The sequence below is a fragment of the Phyllopteryx taeniolatus genome, chromosome 7 (genome assembly GCF_024500385.1).
Source record: "Phyllopteryx taeniolatus isolate TA_2022b chromosome 7, UOR_Ptae_1.2, whole genome shotgun sequence".
In the NCBI taxonomy this organism is placed as follows: Eukaryota; Metazoa; Chordata; class Actinopteri; order Syngnathiformes; family Syngnathidae; genus Phyllopteryx; species Phyllopteryx taeniolatus.
This window is the reverse complement of record NC_084508.1, coordinates 27624663-27650776: the sequence shown is the minus strand read 5'-3', so window position 1 is coordinate 27650776 and position 26114 is coordinate 27624663. Positions and strand designations below refer to the sequence as shown.

The 26114-nt window shown below is 40.5% G+C and overlaps 1 protein-coding gene across 11 annotated transcripts in view; it reads right to left on the bottom strand.

The window, feature by feature from the left end:
- Window positions 1-21884, bottom strand: part of pik3ca (phosphatidylinositol-4,5-bisphosphate 3-kinase, catalytic subunit alpha) — a 52986-nt gene extending 31102 nt beyond the window's left edge. Inside the window, exons 1-18 of one of the 11 annotated variants that reach the window (XR_009789260.1) lie at window positions 21352-21884; window positions 20914-21001; window positions 19524-19599; window positions 19252-19344; window positions 19000-19168; window positions 18092-18218; window positions 15152-15361; window positions 14918-15055; window positions 12242-12336; window positions 11815-11970; window positions 9056-9301; window positions 8690-8775; window positions 8207-8312; window positions 6527-6679; window positions 6189-6323; window positions 3033-3157; window positions 2737-2818; window positions 2098-2262 (exon numbers count right to left, since the gene is read on the bottom strand). Coding sequence is in view for 10 of the 11 variants with exons in the window: in XM_061778415.1 (XP_061634399.1) it covers window positions 2098-2262; window positions 2737-2818; window positions 3033-3157; window positions 6189-6323; window positions 6527-6679; window positions 8207-8312; window positions 8690-8775; window positions 9056-9301; window positions 11815-11970; window positions 12242-12336; window positions 14918-15055; window positions 15152-15361; window positions 18092-18218; window positions 19000-19168; window positions 19252-19307 (2049 nt within the window). In the remaining variant the exon portion in view is untranslated. Of the gene's footprint in view, window positions 1-2097; window positions 2263-2736; window positions 2819-3032; window positions 3158-6188; window positions 6324-6526; window positions 6680-8206; window positions 8313-8689; window positions 8776-9055; window positions 9302-11814; window positions 11971-12241; window positions 12337-14917; window positions 15056-15151; window positions 15362-18091; window positions 18219-18999; window positions 19169-19251; window positions 19600-20913; window positions 21002-21351 lie in introns of all 11 variants that reach the window. The other 10 variants (XM_061778415.1, XM_061778409.1, XM_061778408.1 and 7 more) reach the window with 10 other exon arrangements.
- Window positions 21885-26114: the final 4230 nt, after the last annotated feature.

Below are 26114 nucleotides of genomic sequence, written 5' to 3'. Positions count from 1 at the left end.
ACTTACAGAAAAAAACGTAATTGTTGAAATTTTTGCTGCTTTATTAAAAACAAAAAACTGAAATATCACACAGCCATAAGTATTCAGACCCTTTGCTGTGACACTCATATATAACTCGGGTGCTGTCCATTTATTCTGATCATCCTTGAGATGGTTCCACACCTTCATTGGAGTCCAGCTGTGTTTGATTATACTGATTGGAGTTGATTAGGAAAGCCAAACCCCTGTCTATACAAGACCTTACAGCTCACAGTGCATGTCAGAGCAAATGAGAATCATGAGATCAAAGGAACTGCCTGAAGAGCTCAGACACAGAATTGTAGCAAGGCACAGATCTGGTCAAGGTTACAAAAATAATTCTGCTGAACATAAGGTTCCTAAGAGCACAGTGGCCTCCATAATCCTGAAATGGAAAACGTTTGGGACAACCAGAACCCTTCCTAGAGCTGGCCGTCCGGCCAAACTGAGCAATTGGGGGAGAAGAGCCTTGGTGAGAGAGGTAAAAAAGAACCCAAAGATCACTGTGGCTGAGCTCCAGAGATGCAGTCGGGAGATGGGAGAAAGTTCTCAAAAGTCAACCATCACTGCAGCCCTCCACCATTCGCGGGTTTATGGCAGAATTGCCCGACGGAAGCCTCTCCTCAGTGCAAGAAACATGAAAGCCCGAATGGGGTTTGCTAAAAAACAACAACACCTGAAGGACTCCAAAATGGTGAAAAATAAGATTCTCTCGTCTGATGAGACCAAGATAGAACTTTTTGGCCTTAATTCTAAGAGGTATATATGTGGATAAACCCAGGCACTGCTCGTCACCTGTCCAATACAGTCCCAACAGTGAAGCATGGTGGGGGCAGCATCATGCTGTGGGGGTGTTTTTCAGCTGCAGGGACAGGACGACAGGTTGCAATTGAATGAAGGATGAATGCGGCCAAGTATAGGGATATCCTGGTCGAAAACCTCCTGCAGAGTGCTCAGGACCTCAGACTGGGCCGAAGGTTCACCTTCCAACAAGACAATGACCCTAAGCACACAGCTAAAATACTAAAGGAGTGGCTTCGGAACAACAACAACCGTGACTGTTTTTGAATGGCCCAGCCAGAGCCCTGACTTAAACCCAATTGAGCATCTCTGCAAAGACCTGAAAATGGCTGCCCACCAACGTTCACCATCCGACCTGAAAGAACTGGAGAGGATCTGCAAGGAGGAATGGCAGATGATCCCCGAATCCAGGTGTGAAAAACTTCATTCCCAAAAAGACTCATGGCTGTATTAGCTCGAAAGGGGGCTTCTACTAAATACTGAGCAAAGGGTATGAATACTTATGTCTGTGTGATATTTCAGTTTTTCTTTTTTTTCATAAATCTGCAAAAATTTCAACAATTCCATTTTTGTCTGTCAATATGGGGTCCTGTGTGTACATTAATGTGGAAAAAAAATAACTTAAATGATTTTAGCAAATGGCTACAATATAAAAAAAAAAGAGTGAAAATTTTAAGGGGCTCTGAATACTTTCCGTACTCACTGTGTGTGTATATCTGTATAAAAAATAAATAACTGCAAACAAATTTTATTGACATCACAGATCAAACAAGACCAAAGACCACCGACCAAATCAACGGAGCAATGTTGGAGGGAGTGGAAGCTAACTTCCATCAACTCCTTCAGAAACGCATCAATGAAAACGGACACCACATGATGGACGTTTTTTTTCCCCACACTTGATTGTGTCAAATGCCATTTCAACATGAACACATTGATGTTAATAAAATTTGTTCACAGCTATCATTTATTATTTTGTGAGGTTTTTTAAAAAAAAATCTCCTTTCTGCCCCACCCTGTGTCTTTGTTCTTGTAGAGCTTACATTTGTTCTTTAAAAAATAAAATTTTATTCTCATACTTTACTTTTTTCTCTAAAAAATGTTTTAATGTTATCTAACATTATGACTTTTTTCTTGAAAATAGCCAATTATAAAATTTGTATGGCATTTAGGGTAGGCAAGGTAGTTATGTTTAATTGACATTTAATGAGGGTGTCCTTGTAAGGTGTCGGTGGAGTCAAAAGGTTTGCGAACCCCTGAGAGACACACAACACATACCTGTACAAGCTGGATGAGGTACTGAGACAATTTGTCATCAGTCAGGTATTTATCAAGGCAGCGCACAGCAAAGTGTCTAACCATGGGGTCCGGGTAGTTGCAGTCCAACAATTCCATGGCCTGTTCTGGACGGATAGATGGCCATTCCTTCAATAGACAGTACATCTAGGACACACCAAAAAAGAGAAAAAAATACTAAAATATTGTGTTTGTTGTGAAGTGACAACAAATCTATTTTAGAAGTAAATATATCGTACTTAAATTACATATCACTGGCGTCGGGCGGAATCCTCGCATCTCCAAAACCAGCACTTTTCAGGAAAACCCCAAAAAACGTTTGTTGAGCCATTAACATTGCAGCGTCAAAGAGAGGAAGCAATTTTCAACACTTCAGACTGGTCAATCATTTGTGAAAATCGCAGACCAACATGGAGACTGACCAATAGTATAGAGTTTTGAAAAATAGGAACTTTACCAAATTTGGAAATAGGAGGTTTCCGCCTGACAGTGACAATATGTATGACGAAACAGTTGACAGTGAAAACAAATCTTTTTAAATGCTGTGCATTTGTCAGCAGATACATCAAAAAGCCCCTCTAAAATATTGGCAAGACACATCATGAATAACAATGACAATACCTGCGCTACTTCATCTCTGGAGTTCCATTTGACAGCAAGAAGGATCTTGGGAAGGATCTCTGGGAAATTCATGCAATAGTGCCTGGTAAAGGGAATGCATGTATCAACAAGGTTTATGTAAAACAAGCTTACGTTTACATACTGTATTCCTGGTTAAAAGGCTAAAAGAAAAACATAGCTATCTCATGTTTTGTATCCGAAGGTATACGGCTCCATTATATGGTAATTAAAGTGTGACTTTGGACTTCTGAATTTATTAGTAGTGATTATTATTTACAAGGTATCGAGGCAGCTACCTATGTCTCCACAGGAAGTCTTTCTCCTGTTCAGTTATTTCTGAGAGAGGGTCTCTGTTACTGAGCTGTCCCAGCTGATCTATGTCACTCTCTGTCAGGGCATGATCTCTCGCCACACGATTGCTCTGGAACACAACAGCAAGAAGATACATATATACTCTTATTATTCATATCATTCTAATTTACTATTCCCATCTCAGATGAGGAATGCAAGGAAACACAACGAGATTTGAATCATTGGCAAGAGTTTTATTGCACGGTAAACAATATAGTACACTTACTCGAGGGCAATGCAGGCATTCAGCCATGCCATCATTGTGCAAAACAAATGAAGCCTGGACAAGCTACGGTAGTGATTAGGGTTGGTCATCGAGAATCGAGAACCCATTGGAACCAAGACTAACGTTCTGGTTTTCCGGGAACCGTTCAAATTTAAACATTTCGGTTCCCAGTTTCGATGCCTAGTCCTCCAGGCGCGAAGAAGTGGCGAAAAGCAACGAAGAAGCGGCGTAAACCAACGAAGAAGAACGCCCACCGTGACGTCCTTGCGCCCAATGGCAGCGAACAAAAGTGTGTCTTTACTTTGTTAAAATGAATGACCAGTCGTCTCAGTTCAACACTTGGAATAAGATTATATTGTGCAAAGGAGGCTTACACGATGTGTACCATCTGACGTGCTCCGAGCCTCTGCCTACACTGTGCGGAGCTTCAATGAAGTCAACTCTCAGTCAATTGGATGAGTGAAACAATAAAATACATCTATGCCAACATTGAGACAGATAACAAGGTAAACGGTTGCTTGTACTTTTGCACTGATGGTTTTGAGCAGTTATTTTAGTCTTCAAACCAACGTAAGCACCGATGACAAAAAATAAATAAAATAAAATTTAAAAAAAAAAAAAAAAAAAAAGCTTAACATTGGGCTAAAACTTTACCGTAGCAACTTCACATCACAATGAATTGGGACAAAATTCACACGTCTCACAGTATCGCAAACACTAACCTTGTTCCTCATTGGTGGGTAGGGAAAGCAATCAGCGTTTTATAGCATTTGGTTCCATCCATTAAAAAAAACAAAATGTTTTTAAAATAAAAATCACCACGGCCGTGAATTCACTTTTTGTGCCAAAATGCTGAGTTCCGGTGCGTACCCTTCAAAATAAAAGGCTACAAGCTTAAAACAAGAAGTCAAGTTAAAACCTACACAGATAAACCATTTGATGTGATGAAACAGAATACAGGGGCAGTTATGTAGCATTGTTAAAATAATTTTAACAAGGCTATATTTAACTTTTAGCTGAAACAATAATTAATGAATATTAAGTCAATTGGGTTAGTTCCACACACCTTGCCTTTTAGCTCATAGGTTTGATATTGATAATGGTTATAAAGAACCGCGAGTCAAATGTTAATTTTAGTCTATGCTGTGGGCTGCTAAGAAAATGGATGTTCATAATTTGGACCCCTTATTTTAAAACTTTTTGACCCAGCCCCCTAAAAGAATCGGAATCGAGAATCGTTTGGAACCGGATTCGAACTAAGGAACCGGAACCGCTCAAATTCAAACGATGCCCAACCCGAGTAGTGATGCATTAGGACCTCTTAGGAAAGCTTCTCAAACAACTCAAGTTACAGATAAAAGGTATCACTTAATACTCCTCGTTACTCCTTTATCATGAATAAATCAAACTGTTTTGTCCCTTCTTTGTGTCACCCAGTAGCTGAGAGACCTCTATAAAGATAACCGATGAACACATTTGCCTAAATTAGAATACAAAGGAACTACCTTATGTCCACTATTATTCAGTTCAATAAAATAATAATAAAAATGATGATAGACTGTAGGATCTAAGTGAAGTGAATAGTGTCCTACTGAGTCCCACTTTCATAATACAATGGATAGCAGAGGAGAAATAATTGATTCTTATGTTGCATTGCAACATTAATAATTGACTATTAGATAATGTAATGCTGGTGGAATGAAGTTAACCACCTCACCTCAGTGACATCACATCACTGAGCAAGCCCCTTCTGTGACATGAACGTATGAGACTGAAACGCATTAATCCTAAATTATTGATGTGAGTGATGTGTGAAATAAATTGTGTGTGATAAGACTTTGATATATCCATCCATCCATTTTCTGAGCCGCTTCTCCTCACTCGGGTCGCGGGCGTGCTGGAGCCTATCCCAGCTGTCATCGGGCAGGAGGCGGGGTACACCTTGAACTGGTTGCCAGCCAATCGCAGGGCACATAGAAACTAACAACCATTCGCACTCACAGTCATGCCTACGGGCAATTTAGAGTCTCCAATTAATGCACGTTTTTTGGGATGTGGGAGGAAACCGGAGTGCCCGGAGAAAACCCACGCAGGCACGTGGAGAACATGCAAGCTCCACACAGGCGGGGACGGGGATTGAACCCCGAACCTCAGAACTGTGAGGCTGACGCTCTAACCAGTCGGTCACCGTGCCGCGACTTTGATATAGCCTAATTCAAATATGTATGGCTATAACCTTATCGCCAATACTGTAAATCACTGCATACACACAATTCAAACACCACTGTTGGCTTTTTTAAATGATGAGAAAAATAAGTGGGAAATGTATACATCGCTTCCATTTAAAAGATAAATGGAAATAATATTATTTATCTATCATGTATGTTATTGTGATATAAGGGACATTACAATAGTATTTGTATAAGTAGTAAAGAAAAGTAATTTTTTTGAAAAAAATGATACAAGCTGCATCGAGATGCATTTATAATCAGCAATATATTGGCCCTCTAAATTGTAATTGAAGACATTCCCACCACAAGAAAAAAAATGTACAGTAACTCTAATACTAAGCAAAAGAAAAGTACTCACTGTTGTCTCTGCCTTCATATCATAGAGCCATACTCATGTGTAGGCATGTACTCAGCGAATGGAATGCATTACATGCTTATATCACAAAACCATGACACTCACAATTTGTGTCCTTCTCGTCCTCTGCATTATCCATGTAAATGTGGTTTCAGTGGCATTTGAGAATTGCCAAAACACATTTTCAGTACATTGTTTGATAAGTAACAGTCATGAATTATATTAGGTGAAAACACCAACCACAAGTAGATGATCATGCCCCAACTTTGTTTTAGTTAGTAGTTGATACCTGTCCAGAGAGGTTGTAGTTAAACCCCAGTTCTCTTGAGATGGTCCAGTTAGCGTGGTCCTCCACAGCATTCATATCTGGGTATTTGACTGGACTACTAAAGTGGTCAAATTCCAGCTCCAGACATGGTGTTTCCTGTACAATGGAGTCACATTGTGAATATCACCCCAATCCGTGAAAAGAGGTGCAAGAATTCAGGTTTTGGCTTTTAGTGGAGCTACCACTCAGAGACCCAACACTGAATTGTACTGAGGCAATAAATGTATTTTGAGACCTCAACTCAACAGAGTGGTCTATCCTGTGTTATGGTATTTGAGAAGCTGATCTTATATGATTACCTTATTGGGGTTGGAGCCTGTAACTCCTATAGGATTGAGAAGATCTTCTAGACCATGAGGAACAGGCCAGAGGTTCAGCGCCATCTTGTTCGCCACAAGAGTGTGGGTGTAGTCAAACAAGTTGACATTACCCCAAGCCAGTGGACAGTGCTCCTTAAAGAAAAAAGGGTGTAGCAGGAAACGAATCAGGTGAATCAGGATGTAAACGGTGAGACAATGTATTTTAAAGCATTTCTTAAATTCTCACTATAAAAAAAAAATAAAAATGCAATAATCACAGTAACAAAATTAAGACATATGCAGGAGTTGAGTATCTATGGAGATTTGTTGCTGATTCTAATTTAGGATTGTTCAACCTTGGCAGTAGTCTGTGCTCACCAGTTATAAATCAATGGGTCTTGAAAAGTACTAGAGTCCCATGCAGCTATTATAAGGTGAAATTACTTATCTCGGGTTTCTAAAGACAAATAATAAACCTGTTTTTTGACATGTCCTAATTATGTTTAAAAAAAAAAAAAGTTCACCATGAAAAAAAAAAAAAAGTTCACCATGAAAGATCCAATTATATAAAAGGCTAAATTAACTGGTTTAAGTTGTTGTCAATCTATACTGATCAGCAAAAAACTTGAAAGTTGGAATCTTAGCAAATCCAATACAGGAGTGACCTGCAAAATTATTTCTTTCTGAGGAAAAAAAAATCTTCATTCTTTTGGTGTCTTCGATGTACTGTATACAGTATAGTATACAGTGTTTCAATTTCATCTTCAGGCATAATTAAACAACCTTGTTTTATTGGCACTTCTACAGAAACCAAAGGAAGGTTTAAGATAACATCGTGATCTACAAAGTGAGTCTTCATTGAGGCTCAGCGATGGAGGCAAGTGATAAACGGGTGGGGAGGTGGACAGTGTTTCTTGTTGGCAGCCACTCAAATTATGTCTATTTAAAGTAAATGCTTGTACAAAAGGCTGTTGTAGACAGGTGTGTATCTTTAATTCAGGTGGTGCATGAAAGAACATCCGCAAACCTAACCTTAACCTGGCATGGCACCACAGGGGAAAGGACCAACCCTTGGTGTCTGTTTACAATATCGATGTCTGGCGCGCGCACGCACGCACGCACATACACACTTGTCCCCACAAGTGTTTCCACCAGTTTCCAGTGAGAGACAGAAGAGAACATAAATCAGAGGTTTGCAAAACCAGAGTTTGATCTGATGCTGACAGACACCAAAAATTTTACACGACAGACTAATTTACGCATTAATTAAAAACAATTTCAGACTGATATTCATGCTACAAACAGTGTACTGTCCTAATAGAAATCTGAGTGTTGACACAAATGGTCCACTCTTGCTGATTTGTTTCTGATGATGTATTCTGCCACCACAGGCCATGATTAGCAATTAAGTAGAACCAAAGACGATCCCTCAACTCCCATTCACCATAGTTACATGGCGCCCTTACTTGTATGAGTGCCAACATTCAAACATCTGGAGCAGTAGTGTCACTACTACATGCTACTACTACCTGGGTAACTCCTTTAAAAAAAAGTGAAGAATGAGTTGTGGAACTGGCAAAATTATGTGTTGCTAATATAAAAATAATAATAATAATAACAATCAATTTTAAACAGTAGCTATGGTGCCATGTTGGATTCGCACATTGCTTTCTAATGTACCTCTTTTGCTCCCTTCCTGCCTTTGACTGAGCAAATGGAAAGACAAAGTCTGGCAGCTCGCGGGATATCTGGAATGTACATGTCATAGGTCAACCACTCACTCCACCTGTAGATATAGAATAAATAAGAGGGTATTTGTGAAACAGCACAATCACCTAATGGTGAATCTAAGAAGGAAAACATCAGGATCTCCTAGAAGGTTTTGCAAAGAAACTGGACAGTACTTTGGTTAGAAAAAGAGATAGACTTTTAAAAAAACATATACATTAGGACTCAAAAACATATACAGAGGCCCAAATGGCATCTGATTGAATTTTTGATAGGTATGCGAGGAAACAAAGACTATGATTAACTTTTTATTTACTGTATTTATCCTTCTCTCTTAGATTGTTTCATTACATCAGCAGAGTAAATGTGTTAAACGCTCCAGCCAATAAGGAATATAATGTGAGTGACTAAAAGCAAAGTTGGTAGAAATGTTACCTGGGGTTAGAGCAGGGCACCCTCTGTGTGTTCACATTGTCACACATCTGCTCTCCTCCATGGTAAATACCCGTTCTCACATAAATCTACGAGAATTGGAAAATATGAGAAAAACAAAAAATAAATAAAATAAATCAGTCAAAGTATTGATGTAGCACAATTTATACATTTCTTAACAACATCCTGGATCCTGAGAGTTGAACTATTATTGCATACACACTATATCACTGTTATTTCCACAGAAAGTAACTGAGTTCAAAACTTAAAAAAAAATAATAATAAATAAAATAAAAAAACACTACAACACACAGTATCAATTTGTAAAAAAATATATATACTTGTCCCGTGAAATATGGCTATTCCCACCTTGTCTATGTCCCTTATATTGACGTTAACATAGGTAGCACAGAGGATCCGTATTCGCAGTGTTCCATTGATGGTCCATAGTGACTTGGCAGCTGCCTCGCCATTCATATACGATGATGCGGTGGAGATGCGGCGGGAATATGATGGCATGACAAAGTTATCAGTAGGCAACTGGGTGTAGAGGCTGTCCTTAGCCATGAGCATCAAGTTGGGCATCCTGCTCAGCATGATACAACTACGAATGTACTAGTGGGAAAGACACAGGGTTCATATATAAAATACGCACAGTATAACAGGCTTCCAGCAGTTGACCAATCAGAAGAAAAGGGGACTTTCGGAAGGGTCACGTTTTAAGTAAGAGGTTTTAGTGCTTTCAAGTGCTTTCACCCAAGCTCTGAGGAAACACCTGAAAACCTTCTTAAGAACATGTTATCACATTAATGACAATTCTACAAATCTATCTATTTATCACAATCAATCCATTTTCCATTCAACAAACTACTTAGAAAATGTATTAAGCTAAATCTCCATTAAATGACGCTTCACTACACTGAAGCTGGTACCCACCAGAGAAATGCAGCAAGCGAAGCTACAATAAAATAAGGAAAATAGTAAAACTACTTCAAAGCTACTTCAGTTGGGCCTCTTTAAAAGAGCAACTACATTTTTTATTTTTTTTATTGTACTATTGTTGTATAAATGAACACACTTATTTCTAAAATCTTTGGATAACCATGCTTATTACTAACACGGCAATATCAATTTCTTGGACTAATGGTGTTACAGGACTGTGTTATTATTCAATATCGATACAGCAAATCCTCTGAATCGATTCATATCCTGGTGCTTTGCCTGTGATTCACGTTGTATGGATTTTGCTGTGCTGAGATTGTGCCACTATTTGCTCCTTCTGTGCATCTGCTAATAATCGATATCACCGATTTCCTTTGTAATATGATACTGCAAATACAGTCCTTCAAATGAGTCAAGTAAAAAAAAAGTAGCAACATAAAAAAAAAAAGTACCAACATTTATTTTTGAGGATCGATCCTCTGGTATCAGAGGCATAGACAATTACGACAATGTTTACCCTTCCCCACGCCAGTGAGGCTGCTCTAGCCGGCGTAATGGCTGTCCGGTCAAAGCACATTTGGCGCTCTTTTTGTTGAATTTGTGTGTATTTTGGATTGGAAACGCTACTCCAGTCGTCAGGACCTTCTGAGTTGGATTACGCCACGAAAAGAATATTACTGGAAGCGAACTAACGCCCTGCAGCGCCGGAGCCATGCAGGAGGACCAACAGGGCTTTGTTAATTTTTAGTGAGCATAACTTAACTCCATTATCTTGTTTGTCGACAATTATAAAGTTTTAGTTGTCTCAGGGTCCAACTAAAGTATGTAGTTGTAATTTTATGGATTGCATGTTTTGAAAGCAGCTACGTCGTTACTAAAATCAAGTTCTGCTTGTTTGTTAACAGCTACATTGGGGCTGGGCATTGTTAACATCCATTGTTACCCTCACAATTCAATTCGATTTAGATTCTTTAGGTTGCAATTCGATTCCATATCAATTCTCTAGGGTTGCGATTCGACTCAATTTGATATTGATTCATTTAAATGCTCTGATAACAATTCACTAAGAAGTAGAAATACACAAATAAGAGTACATTTTGACAATTTGGAAATATTTATTTTGATGTCGAGAAAATAACCGCCACAAATCATATTTTTGTTTAGCATAACTGATTTTTCCTACCTCATCTTCTCTAAATTCTCTTCAAACACGCACACACACACACACAAACACACTCACACACAGTTCTATTGCTGCCAAAACCATCTTGCCAGCTTAGCTGTTGATGTTTGCTTATTGAGTCGTGATTAATATCTTACCTGCCGATTGTTCTGTAAACTTCAGCAAATACCTGAAAATGTGTCCTTAAATTTGTGCTGCACATCTTGGATGTTGACTGAGATTCCTTTTAAACACTGGCACGTATAACTGTTTTGTGAGGACTCATTTGAGTGCGGGCATTGTTTTCTACATGGACTGATGGGTACACAAGGTCTAACAAAGATGCATTTTAGGTTTAGAACTGCCTAGGAAATGTAGTTTCTGTAGATGCCACCGCGTTTTGTGATCATGAAAGTAGCTTCACTACTGAAAAGATATTTGATGTTGAAAACAGCAACATTACAAACACGCTATTGAGAAATGTTAATCCAGAGATGTCAAAAGTACTGGTATTCAGTACTTACTTATTTTGGTTTCCACAAATATGTAATGAAATGACACTTTGCCCCCACTAGCTTGGCGTCGCTTTAGGGCACACGGCTCAAAGTGGAGTGTAATATCTACAATGTCTACGATGCTTTTGGCTCGCTTACTTCCAGTTTCCGGTTTTCGGCATCCCACTTTTTACGTCGTGTCATCGCTAAACTTAGAATGTTTTATAGTAACAAGCTAATTTTTAAAATGTAATGAGTAGAAAGTACAGATATTTGTGTTTAAAAAGTAAAGATTAAAAGTAAAAAGTCGCCAGAAAAATAAATACTCAAGTAAAGTACAGATACTCTAAAAAAAATTCAAAGAAAAATGAAAAAATAAGTTTTATACACAAATCTACTTAAGTACAGTAACAAAGTACAAGTACTTCAATACTTCCCACCTCTGAGTTAAACTAATAAAACCGCTACTTCCCAACACTGGTATTATGAGTTAAGCTGCTTTACATAAAAGTTATGCTCCTGTCATTTACCTTATACTGGCTGATTGGGTACTTTTCCAGCAGGTACTCATCACAGCCACAAACTTTGAGGATGTATTTACCCTGATATTCCTGAACACACATCTTTAGTTGCTCAGGGGAGAGCAGCATACTGCGTGTCTTCTTACGAATGGCCTCTGCAATCACCTGCAATCAACAAAAGATAAAAAGTCTAAACTATTGGTTTGATAAAACAGCCTTTATGACAAGATACATGTTAGACTGAACAGCAAACCAGATCTATTTCTGTTCAGCAACTACATATGCTTTCATATGTATATCTCAGGGCCTTCTTCAGATAGAATAAAATGGTGTAGAGAAAGGCTCTCACAAATTCATTCATTAATTTTCAGTACTGCTTATTTAGCGTAAATACGAGTGTGTACGTGTGTGTGCGTGTTAGGAGATATTCACTGACCTGCTCAGGCACACAGTCATGGTTGATCTTCAATGTATACTTTTGTTTGTCGTTATTTGGAGAAACAATCACCCAAATTACAACAATAATTTGACCTAAAACAGATAAGAGACAAACGTTCCACAGTTGAGGAAATCAGTTGGATCAATAAATCAGTGTTTTTCCTCAAGCAAGAAACGTGCTTGTGAATATTCTCATACATCCAGGTCATTGGGTCTCATTCACTAATAAATGAGTCGAAATGTTTATACTCTGTGCACAAGTGGATATTAGTTTGTATTAATATACACTTTATAAATTTGTAACATTAGACATTACATATAACATTTGAGTGAAAGTACACCTTTTTCACAATCTTTAGGAATATTTATACAATGTGAAAACTATCCATCCATCCATCCATTTTCTTCCGCTAATCCAAGGTTGGGTCGGCTCCCTCTCCCCTGTCACTTCGTCCAGCTCTTCCGGGGGTATCCGAGTCCAGCTGGGACACAGTCTCTCCAGCATGTCCTGGGTCGTTACCAGGGAGGCGTCCGGGAGGCATCCTAATCAGATGCCCCAGCCACCTAATCTGGCTCCTCTCAATGTGGAGGAGCAGCTTCTCACCTGATCTCTAAGGGAGAGCCCAGACACCCTGTGAAGGAAACTCATTTCGGCCGCTTGTATCCGAGATCTTGTTCTTTCGGTCACAACCCAGAGGACCATAGGTGGGGGTAGGAACGTAGATCGACCGGTAAATTGAGAGCTTCGCCTTTCGGCTGAGCTCCTTCTTTACTACAACGGAACGATACAAAGTCCGCATCACTGCAGACACTGCACCGATCCACCTGTTGAGTTCCCGTTCCATTCTTCCTTCACTCTTGAACAAGACCCCAAGATACTTGAACTCCTCCACTTGGAGCAGGATCTCATCCCCGACCTGCAGAGGGCACGCCACCCTTTTCTGACTAAGGACCATGGTCTCAGATTCGTAGGTGCTGATTTTCATCCCAGCCGCTTCACACTCTGCTGCGAACCGCTGCAGTGAGAGTTGAGAGTTGGAGATCACGGCTTGATGAAGCCAACAGAACCACATCATCTGCAAAAAGGAGAGATGCAATACTTAGGCCACCAAACCGGACCCCCTCTGCGCCTCGGCTGCGCCTAGAAATCCTGTCCATACAAGTAATGAACAGAATCGGTGACAAGGGGCAGGCAGCCTTGGCAGAGTCCAACCCTCACCGGAAACAAGTCCGACTTACTGCCAGCAATGCAGACCAAACTCTGATACTGGTCGTAAAGGGACCGAACAACCCATATCAGGGGGTTCGGTACTCCATACTCCCGAAGCACCCCCCAGGCCATCCCTCACCGTTGGTGTCCACCAACAGGTTCAGGGATTACCGCCACAACAAGCACTGACCACCTTACGGCCATAGTTCCGATCAGCCGCCTCAGCAATGGAGGCGCGGAACATGGTCCACTCAGACTCAATGTCACCCGCCTCCCCCGGAACATGAGCAAAGTTCTGTCGGAGGTGGGAGTTGAAACTCCTTCTGACATGGGATTCTTCCAGACGTTCCCAGCAGACCCTCACAGTACGTTTGGGCCTGCCAGGTTCTTCTTCCCCCACCATCGGACCCAACTCACCACCAGGTGGTAATCAGTTGACAGCTCCGCCCCTCTCTTCACTCGAGTGTCCAAGACATGCGACCACAAGTCTGATGACACAACCACAAAGTGGATCATCGAACTGCGACCTAGGGTGTCCTGGTGCCAAGTGCATGTGTGGACACCCTTATGCTTGAACATGGTGTTCACTATGGACAATCCATGATGAGCACAGAAGTCCAATAATAGAACACCTCTCGGGTTCTGATCGGAGGGGGCCATTCCTCCCAATGAGCTATAAGGTCTTATATAGACAGGTGTGTGGCTTTCCTAATCAAGTCCAATCAGTATAATCAAACACAGCTGGACTCCAATGAAGGTGTAGAACCATCTCAAGGATGATCAGAAGAAATGGACAGCACCAGAGTTAAATGTATGAGTGTCACAGCAAAGGGTCTGAACACTTATGGCTGTGTGATATTTCAGTTTTTCTTTTTTAATAAATCAGCATAAATTTCAACAATTCCGTTTTTTTCTGTCAATATGGGGTGCTGTGTGTACATTAATGAGGAAAACATTTACTTAAATGATTTTAGCAAATGGCTGCAATATAACAAAGAGTGAAAAATTTTAAGGGGCTCTGAATACTTTCCGAACCCACTGTATCTGTACCAATGACTTGGAGCTAAAAAGGTTCTGAGCCCTCCTTTTTGTGTCCTCCATGTGTAGGTTGGCCACAATGGGGGATACCAGTGAACCCATAGCACAACCATGTTATGTCTGTAAAATGTTACCTGGAATTGAAAATATGTACGGGCTAAGACAAAGTTCCAGCAAATGGCATATCTTTTCCGGATTGAGTGTGGATCTGTCTTGGATGCTGTTATCGTGCAGTAACCACTGCCTAACAGTTTTCACTGCATCTTGGTTTGAAATGCAAGTGAACAAGGAGGTGGCGACGGATGAAAAAACAGTTTCGTTTTTGTCCAGTTTCAGGTTTCGAACCTCATTTAAAAAGTCCACTGGATTTTGGGCAAGATGTGGTGTTTTGCCTACCAAGAGTACTAAAGGTGTGGGCTTACTTACTTTTCAATATTCTAAATGACTGAGTTGATGCTACTGACAATGCATCTGAGAGGAGCCCCTTCTTGGTGTACTTTTGAAAGACCACAAATGCCAAGCAGCAAACAATTGTCAATTCACTGACAGCGTGATTTATAACTGCTGTTTCAAAATGAAAGATAGAAAGGCTCATATATTACTTGTTATTGTAGTTCAGTGATATATTATCTTAAATAATGGTAGTAAAATGATACCTACCTTTGTCCAACTTGCTGTAAATGTGTTTTGGGAGTTCTTCTGTGGATTCTATGTTGGGTGGATAAACATAGAGGGCTCTGCTGTGGGGCCCACTGGCATCTCTCAGTTCCACAGAGTCTTTACACACATTCAGAATGTTTCGCCTGAAGTCCTGAACCTCAGGGTCCTTGACCAGGTCAAACTCACACACTGGCATACCGATGGCAAAACCTGCCAAAATAAAAAGTTTGTGTTGTGACATTTTAACCTTAAAAGGTTGCATAAGAAATTAAATTCACGTTCCCAATTCTAGTGTCAAACATGTACAATTGTATTACTATTATTATTTAATACTAATGCATCAGGAGTTTGACAGTCGGGTTCGCTGAGGTGCAGTCGTTCGTGTAGAGAGAGAAGAGCAGCGGAGAGAGGACACAACCTTGGGGCGCCCCAGTGCTGATGCTGCGTGTGGATGAGGTGGCCTCCCCCAGCCTGACCTGCTGTGTCCTGCCCGTCAGAAAGCTGTAAATCTACTGGCAGATGGCAGGTGAGACGCTGAGCTGGAGAAGCTTGGATGAAAGGAGTTCAGGGATGATGGTGTTGAACGCTGAGCTGAAGTCCACGAACAGGATCCTCGCGTAGGTCCCTGCACTGTCGAGGTGTTCTAGGATGAAGTGCAGTCCCATGTTGACTGCATCATCCGCAGATCTGTTCGCTTGGTAGGCAAACTGCAGGGGGTCCAGCAGGGGACCTGTGACACTCTTGAGGTGGTCCAGCACAAGACGTTCAAAGGACTTCATGACCACAGATGTCAAAGCGACAGGCCTGTAGTCATTCAGACCCGAGATTGCAGGTTTCTTGGGGACTGGGATGATGGTGGAGCGTTTGAAACAGGATGGAACTTCGCACATTTCCAGTGATCTGTTGAAGATCTGAGTGAAGACTGGCGCGAGCTGGTCCGCGCAGACTTTGAGGCAGGATGGGGACACGTGGTCCGGGCCTGCCGCTTTGTTAATCTTTTGTTGTTTGAAGATGCGTCTCACATCCTGTTCATGGATGGTTAACGCAGAGGTCAGAGGTGTGATTGTGGTCGCGGGTGCGGCCGGGTTGGTGTGTGGTGTGAAACTGTCCTTTTCAAATCTGCAGTAGAAAGTATTCAAGTCGTTGGCTAGTGTGCTATTGTTCTCAGCTTGGGGGGATCGTCGCTTGTAATTAGTCAGCGACTGGAATGCATGCCAGACTGATTTAGAGTCGTTTGCGCTAAACTGTTTTTCCAACTTTGCTGTATAGATCCTCTTTGCAATGTTAATTTCTTTGGTCAGCTGGTTTCTAGCTCGATTATACAGGGCCCTGTCCCCGCTCTGATATGCGTCCTCCTTAGCTTGGCGAAGCTGCTTAAGTTTAGCAGTGAACCACGGCTTATTGTTGTTGAATGTGCAAAATGATTTTGTTGGTACAGAGACCTCTTCACAGAAACTGATATAGGATCTGACAGTGTCCGTATATTCATCCAGGCTGCCAGCTGAATTTTCAAAGACACTCCAGTCTGTGCAGTCTAAGCAGCTTTGAAGTTCCATCTTGGCTTCATTTGTCCGTCATCAAGGACGGTGACGAGTCTGCATATCGACAGGAAGCGGAGCGGCTGGAGCTGTGGTGCAGCCGACACAACCTGGAGCTGAACACGCTCAAGACTGTAGAGATGATCGTGGACTTCAGGAGGCATCCTTCGCCACAGCTGCCCCTCACGTTGTCCAGCTGCCTTGTGTCAACCGTCGAGACCTTCAAGTTCCTGGGAATTACAATCTCCCAGGACCTGAAGTGGGCGACCAACATCAACTCCGTCCTCAAAAAGGCCCAGCAGAGGATGTACTTCCTGCGGCTTATGAGAAAGCACGGCCTGCCACCGGAGCTGCTGAGACAGTTCTACACAGCGGTCATCGAATCAGTCCTGTGTTCTTCCATCACAGTCTGGTTTGGTGCTGCTACAAAAAAGGACAAACTCCGACTCCAACGGACAATCAAAACTGCTGAAAGGATTGTCGGTACCCCCCTACCCACCCTTGAGGACTTGCACGCTGCCACAACTAAGACAAGGGCGTGCAAAATCCTCTCGGACCCTCCCCACCCCGGTCACCGGCTCTTCCAGCTCCTTCCCTCAGGTAGGCGCTACCGATCATTGCAAACTAGAACTAGTAGACATTCCAACAGCTTCTTCCCTCTTGCAATCAACTTCTTAAACAGCTAACTTACAATTCCATTACAACAAGCTGGCAATTTTTTTTGACTTGAGTTCGTTGTCACATTTCTGTGGGGCCAATTATGTATTATGTATTACTCGTGCACTCACTGTAGTTGTCTCGCCGTGCTGCACTATTTGCATATAGTGGCCACTCATGCCAGAGTAGCATCTGCTCCATTTGCACACTGATTGAGGAGTATCTGTAACATTTGCACAACCATTGTCCCAGATTATCGCACTACTCGTCACTTTAAACCGCATACACTCCTTGAAGTCTCAGTGCCCTTTGCACAATGGTCATTGCACCGGACTATTGCGATATTAGCCATTTGAACTGCTCTAAGTGCTAGAGGACTCTGCATCTTTTTGCACAATTGTTGTTTGTTGTTGTTTTTTGTCAATGTCTTTATGTCTCCAAAGTGTTCTGTAAATTGACTGTCTGTTGTACTAGAGCGGCTCCAACTACCGGAGACAAATTCCTTGTGTGTTTTGGACATACTTGGCAAATAAAGATGATTCTGATTCTGATCATCATAGGACTGTATTTCACAAATGAAACAATGCAGATGCCCTTCAAATGACTATTTTGCAATTATAAGGGAGGATAATGGATGGATGGATGGATGGATGAGCACGAACATGTCCATTTTGCCTCCTTACTCTTTGCATTAATGAGCAAAAAGAGAACAGAACCCACTGTATCTGGCTTTATTGGGACTCACCAATCTCTCTGTTCAGGATCTTTTCCTCTCTGTTGCCAACTGGTTCAATGACCTTGAGGAAGGGCTGAAAAAGTCTGAGGTCGCACAGCCTTCTAGTCTCGTCAAAGAACTCCTCCCGCTCAGCTTCCTGTAGACAGGACAATTGAGTCTGTCTCCTAACTATTACGTTTCATTTCTCATGGGTATCAATCGTGAAGATTTGTGGAGTTGTTACAAAACATGGACAGCTAAATCATTTACAAGGTGTCCGAAAACTGCTGTCACAAAACATATAATCAAACCCAAACTACAAACAACAGGTTTCTCCTTCACTGTGGGCCAAACTATCAACAAACACGTCTACAAAAAGATTGTTTGCCGTTTGCTTTGTTGAGAGCGCAACAAGAGGAGATCGTTGTGGCAGGACAACTCATGGCTGCTTCACCATGACAATGCGCCTCCTCATAATGGCCCGAGTATCCGACAATTCCTAACCGAGAAGAACATCACCATGCTGGATCAACGTCCCTTATCACCCGATCTGGCTGCATGTGCTTTTTTTTTCTATGTCCCAAGCTCAAGGGGACCTGCTTTAAATACATGAACAATATCAAGATGGCCCTCATGACAAAGCTGCAGAGGAACTCCGGAAGAATCCTTCCAGGAGTGCATGAAGGCTTGGCAGAGAAGGCAAGTAAAGTGTGTTAAGACACTAGGGGAATTACTTTGAAGGGGAAAACTTCTAGTTTTTAGCTTGGATTTTACGTATATCTTTGGTGACACCATTCCTGGAACTTTTCTGACACACCTCATACTAAAGCAGGAATTGCAGCTTTGGCATTGTGAAAAGTATATCCACTATTTTTACACAAACACTAATCTGTGGAATTTTTATTATGGATTATTGGTCTGTCAGAATATTCAAGTACCTGAGTAACACTGACAAAGATATAAGAAGTCTCCTCCTGTAGGAGGTGATGGAGGGGATACTTTCTGGCTTCTTTAAAAAGCTCATGTTTGATGGTAACGAGAGTGGCCTCACGGAGGCACTCCAGCGTCAGAATCATTCCATTGGGCAACAGGCAGTCGACCAAAATCCTGCAGATACACACTGATTTCTTGTCAAGTGCATAGGCAACCAAATTACATTTGTATCTAAACTGAATTCAGCATGTCTCTACCTGGGAGGCATCAGGTGGATGCCCCATAATTCCCCTGAGGATGGCCTGGGAGGCATCTTCCTCTTTGTCTCCCAGTTTAGCCACACAGAAAAGCTGCAACCAAAAGGATAACTGTACTTCAGCGTCCAACAAAGACTAAAAAAAAAATCAAATACTGAGCACAGTATTATAAACAACAGCCCAGACAAGTCATTCACCAAGGCTCATACATTTATCGCTAGCACAATCAAAGGCTACAATCTTCATCGAGCCCTTTGCATCTGGTAGCTTACCATTATCTTGCATTTTGATTAAACCGGTGATTCTCAAAGTGTGGTATGAGTACAACTAGTGGTATGCAGGCTCTCCCTAGTGGAACGCAAAGGAATCATTGAAATTAATATAAATAGAATTTACAACACTTAAAACATGAAATAAAATCAAACACAGAATGAAGCTAGTAGCAACACTTTTCTGTATTTATTTATTTTTTATTCCAGTCCTGTACATTTTTTACTTTTGAAGTACCATTCTTTTTTTTTTTTTTTTTTTTTAAGTACAGGTCAGTTGTATTTAACTTACGGGTAAATACAGTACAATACATTTGCATTGATTTTTAACTTTCAGAAGAACTGTTTGTTTTCAAACATTTAAGTAATTTTTTTATTTAAGTTATGTGAAATACATTTTAATGAAACATTATTGAAGTACACTTTTGTCTTTTCCTACTAAGCGCAGTTTTAATGTTCAAACCGTGTAATGTTACAGTGGCTCATTATCATATTCATTGTACTTTTTAGGACTAAAACCTCTGCATCATTTTTGTCAACACTTAATTCTACTGTGTTGCTGTATTTTAATGTTGGTCATTAAGGTGGTACTTCGTGTAAAACGTTTAAGAACCACTGGAATAAACAAACAAATGTTACAAAATCTAAATTACTGAAAAGGTTTTACACACTGGATAATAAATTATCCACCACCTATTGGTAGGAAACAGTAATGTTACCCACTAGAATAAAAAGTGTGCAAACCAATTTAACAGCAAAATGAAACACACAAATGCCAAAAATATCAAAAGTATTCCAACCCCTTTTAAATGTTCCCGTTATTATCCCACTGAAGGAAAACTGCTGAGAAGTTAACAGGAAATCCATTTCAAATAATGTTTAGTATTACTGTGTAAAATGAGCTTGTAAAATAGACAGAATAAGAACATAATGTGCATGGAGCGATTCTGTGAGCTGTGACCCTTATCAGGATGCAGCGAACCACTTTGGGCCAAAAAAAGGAAGCTTCCTCAAATAACAGGATATGGGGAGTGGGAAAACATTGGCCTCTACACAGGCTTGCTTTGAATTTGGAAACAAGTAACAGCTAGTTGAATGGACGTGGGATAACACATTGGCAAGCTCAAGAAGAATTCTCAACCTTGAAATAAAATTTTAAAAAATAAAAATAAAAAGCAAGTTAAACATTTGTTTTCAAAATTAACACATTTTCAACGGTCAAGTTACGCAATTTATAGTTATAGAATGTACATTTGTAGTACCGTTACCACTTTCAAATGAAGTAAGTGCTTCAGCGTAAGATCTGCTCATACCTTCCAACAAACAACACAGGATGTCAAAATTCAGTAGAGACAAATGTATCATTAGTATGGCGATAAATAGGGAGTCATACCTCAGAGAGCAGTAGATGACGGTTTAGTTCCACCCTACATCTTTCAATTCAACCCCAAGCTGTCACTCAGAGGTGTGGAGAGAGAAGACTGAACACAAACGACAGCACTCAATCAACCGTGGGTGACGTTAGCGACTAGGCTAGTAACGAGCTAGCTAAATTGAAAATGACAGCATAGTGATGCTGCCAATGACATAACGTGCGATAATGATAAACCTTGTGCAGTATAATAATTGACTGACAAGTACCCAAAACAGTGAAATTATTGCTCTCCATTATTATACACATTTTAAAAAAATAATACGAATCAATTTGGGAACAGTTAAGCTAGCTTCTTGTTTAATAGTGCTCGGCTGTACTGTCAGTTGCCTTGCTAAAACATGTATCATCCTGCTAACGAGACACAACATAATGTGCTACACAACGTACACGACTAACCTTCCCTTTTCCTTTTCCATGGGTGTCAACGCGGTGAATGGCGTGAAGATGATGGTGTAGTCTTGGCACGTCTGACGCCGGCCGGCAAGCAAGCCAACCCTTCAGCGGCGGCCGGTTGATGGCTCGCAACACCGGCGAAGTAAACAGGCAGTCTGCTTGCTCTCCGTCCCTGAAGCAGCTATCCTTGGGAGGACCCTTTAGTCTTTAATCCACATGGCAACCGTGTTCTTTGCTGTTGCAACAGTAACGTCTCGTTGTAGTAAACAGAACGAGACCAGCATGTTCAGTAATAATCAGACCGGATGAACGCGAGGATGTTTATGAACTGAGCTAGCAGCCAGGCGGGTCCTCCCTCATGTGTCTGCCTCTGAACGTTACACACGCGTCGCACCGCTGCACTAGTACTAGTTAGCTAACTGCACGTCAGGAACCACACTACCCGTGTATTTGATTTAGTCTGTTCATGTGGTCTTCGTGTGTTACAAACATGCACTGGATTACTATTATTACAACGTGCCATTCGGGTTTTCACACAGGAGGGTGGGAAGTGGAGGCCAGCAGAGGTGGGCGTTACTGTATATGTGCGATCGACTGGAGTGAATTTAGTCAACTGTGTTTTCACTTAATTATGATATCACAAAAAAAAGTCCATCTACACCTTATGAAAGGCAATTGAACAAAAACTTGGAGTAGGACATTAAATATATTGCACTGAAACATTTGACAGTTACATTTCAAAAAGTAACTAAAACTACTGCGCACTAGCTTTATGGGAAAGTGACTAGTCACACTTGCTAATAAGGTTCTGATGAGAAGACTATTGAACAAATGTATCTTTGCCTAAACTACAGACTGCAGGGTGTTTGAAAAGCAACTACCTATTTTAAACTATTTAGGATATGAATAATTTATTTATTGTATTTATTTTCTCATTTTTAGCGGCCGAACAGCAACCGCTGCAAGCTCCCTATTGTAATCGTAAGAACTATTGTTATTATTATTTTGTGTTTGTTCTTTAATGTGTGTATTGTTACGAGAGATTAATATAAGAGGAAAGCATTTAACATGAGGTTCCCAACCAGCTTCTTGAACTGCCCAGGAATTGTGCTCCCGCAAGTAGTGAGGGTTGGGTTATTTACACGGAGGCAACGAATCACAGGAAAGGGGGCAGTCTTAGCCAAATATGGACAAAGCGTATCCAAAACTGGGTCATACAGAAGTAGGTGTCAGATGTGCCTTTTCTGGACACTAGTGTGACAAAACCAAAGTGTTGTTGTTTTTTATTAAATACACACTTTTATACTAAATCTATGTTAGATAGTCACTCTATGGAGGTCTAAATAGCCTTTAAGCTTTAAGCTTTACGATAACGTCTCATATTCACCTTTAAAGTTCTTCCAAAGTTTTTGGTTTGGTACAGTAGACTTTTACCAACCCCATAGAAAAACTCACAGGGCGTTAAGTTGGCTCTACTGGCTGGCCACTCATGGACCACGACAACCCATCCATCTCCCAGGTAAGTGCACATTCAGCCATTCATAAACGATAATAGCAAAATGTGGAAAGGACCCATCTTGCGTTAAAAAAAAAACAAAAAAAACCTCATCTTCAACATTCTTTTAAGCACCGTCAACTGCATGGCCACACTTATTGCATATAAGGTCATCATGGATTAAGCATAAATCATACAATCTTGCTCAGTCACAACATATTGTAGTAATAATTTAAAAAGTCACGCAGCACACCTGCAACCATAAGCGGTTAGGAGAACACAAAACAGTCTGTTTATGCTACATAAAGGTTAAAAGAAAGACAAATGAGAATATGAAATTCAATTCATATATAGTATTCATATACTACTTTTGAAAAGTTTGGGGTCACCCAAGCAATTTCATGGTTTCCACTTTTATTCACCAACGAAGTTCCAAAATTAATAGAAAACTAGTCAGGATTCTTGCACAGGTGCAGCTGTACATGCTGATGCCGTTCATACAGAGCGCTGGTTCGATTTCCGGCAAGCAACCAGATAAAAAAAGGGATGCATTGCGTCAGGAAGAGCAGCTGGTGTAAAAACTGTGCCAAACAAATCATGCGAATGACTCGATGACACGACCCCCTGACGAGACAAGCTGAAAGTCGCAACAACAACAGTAACCTTTGCTTTTGTCAAAGAATTTTGCATTTGCTACAATTACAGCCTTGCAGTCCTTTGGCATTCCAGGTGTCAATTTGTTGAGGTAAATTGATAAAATTTCACCCGACGCTTCCTGAAGCACCTCGCACAAGTTGTACTGACTTGATGAGCGCTTCTTATGTGAAGCTGCTCTTTCAACAGCTCAGCACAGTTGAGATCTGGTGACTGCGATTGGGATTCCATCACAGACGAAATGACTGACTGCTTATTCCCTATATACAGTAATTCTTATATAGTTTGGTGGTGTGCTTTGGGCCATTGTCCTATTGTATGAGGAAATTAGCTGCAATCAATCGCTGTCCACATGGTGTGGCATGCATTGCGAAAAGGAGGGATACCCTTAAGCCTTCCTTATTCAAAATCCCTTTTACCTGGTAAAATCTCCCACTCCAGAAGCAATGGACTCAATTAAGAAATCTGGTAACAGCATGATAGTCCACAAGTCTATTGAACACAGGTGTCAAATTCAAGGCTTGCCCTCTACGTCATTTTATGTAGCCTGCGGAAGCTTGCCACAATTTTTTTTCTTGACTCCAATTCAAAACTAGTCATAAAATGATAACAATCAAATGCAAGGGCAATTATGTAATTGTAATATGATGGGGTGATTATTAGGTTTCCCATGCATACTTTTCAGATTTGTATTTGGAAAAATACTTGAAAGCCGTGGAAAGTTGTTTGAGCAATATTTATTCGATATCGTGATATCCAGCTCAGTGGCGTTGTTCAGCCTATTTTAGGGGGCGCTTTTCAGCGCCCCAAAATGTTAAGCCCCCCTAAATGATTTGGTTGTTTGAAAAACATATTTTTCTTTTTTACCCAAAAAAATTTTGAATAAGGGGGGATAAACCCCCAATAAGCCTTCTTAGGATTGTCCCCCCCCCCCCCCCCCCCCAAAAAAAAGAAAAAACTAAAAATAAATTGGAGGAAAAAACAAAAAAAGAGAAAATATATATATATATTTTTTTTAAACATTCATGATAGATTAATCTTGGGATGACAAACCAAATAATAATAATAACTCCTCCACCCATATTGAATTGTAGGAATTAGGATGCAACAGAGAGTTACAAGGGAGTGGAAATTGGAAATGTGAGTCTACAGCATTTCACAGAATAAAGCCATTTCTGATACAGTCCAGAAATCATATGGAACTCAATATGGATATGACATATGAAACTTTACAGTCATGATGCATCATATGACTTCTTTAACTTTACATTTTATTTAGGATAGTAATGATGGCTGGATGGATGATTAGAAAGTGGAGAGCCAAGAGACAAATATAAGCCAAATTAACCTGTCCCAGATATTTTCAAGACTACTTTAATATTACCTTATTTAATTTAAAATTAATAAGTAATATTTTTCTCCAACCATTTCAGTCACATATGCACCCAAAATACAATCTCTGTGACTTCAAAAGTATCTAGGAGCAAACAGTTAATGTGTTGTGATCCAAAGCCATGTCATTAGCCTATGTATTGATCAGTTATTAAATGTGTTTCAATGTATCTTGAAGGGGAGGAATTCAACTAGTCTTAAACTAATATTAATCCAAAAAGACACGCTTCAGCATCTGAGTCACAACAGAGTGATAAACTGATCATACAATTTTGCATACACTGTAACAATGCATATATATATTTTTTTATTTGTTGTTAATGTTGTAAATTGTACTGTATTTAAAAAAAAAACAGACTGCAATAACTACAAATCTAACAGTGACTTTGAACCTTTACCCAGTATTGTATTGTTTTAAAGTCTGCCCCGAAAATGTTAAAAAGCAATTTCTGCGTTTTTCTGTGTAGTGAGCTGTTTGTGAAATTTTGTGCTACTTTCACTCACATCCTTCAGTCATCCGCAGCATGACTGAATCCATATAAATGTATAATCGCCTCATTTTATTACATATACAGAACAAAGTGATGGATAAACAGTTTTGAAATCAGATGCCAGTAAAAATTACAAAATAATGCTTGCGATAGCTTAACCTTTTTAAAAGTAAATACAATTTGTACTTTTGGTATTTTAATAAGAAACATGAAGTTGACGCCCAGGATTTGCTTTCACGGGCCAAATAAAATGATGTGGCGAGCTGGATTTGGCCCCCAGGCCTTGAGTTTGACACATGTGCACTATGCTCTTTCATATAGCAATTTGAGCATTTATTTGACATCTGGAGGCTGCACATGCATTTGGGTCTAGCAGGGATACTGGAGCCGCACAATACTAGTGAATTTGAAACTAGTAGGCCAAAGTGTCGGTAAGTAGTGCAAAAAAAAACCCAACAACGTTACAACTAGTAGCCTACATGGACCTTAACCTGCATATGAAGGATATCGAGTAATGCTAAAACGCAGCATTGGAGTGAGATTGAGCGTCAGAGGCGAAGAGGTCGCACATTAACGTGTATTTATACAACGTGCCATCGTTACCGCCCATGCAAATCAACCCCGGTGGTATCGGGCGTGGACTATACCATAAGAGGGGGGGTGCTAGGTAAACATCGACGGCGCCGATCTCTTCTGTGGATGTATTTTGTACCCCGATGCTTTGGTTATATTCA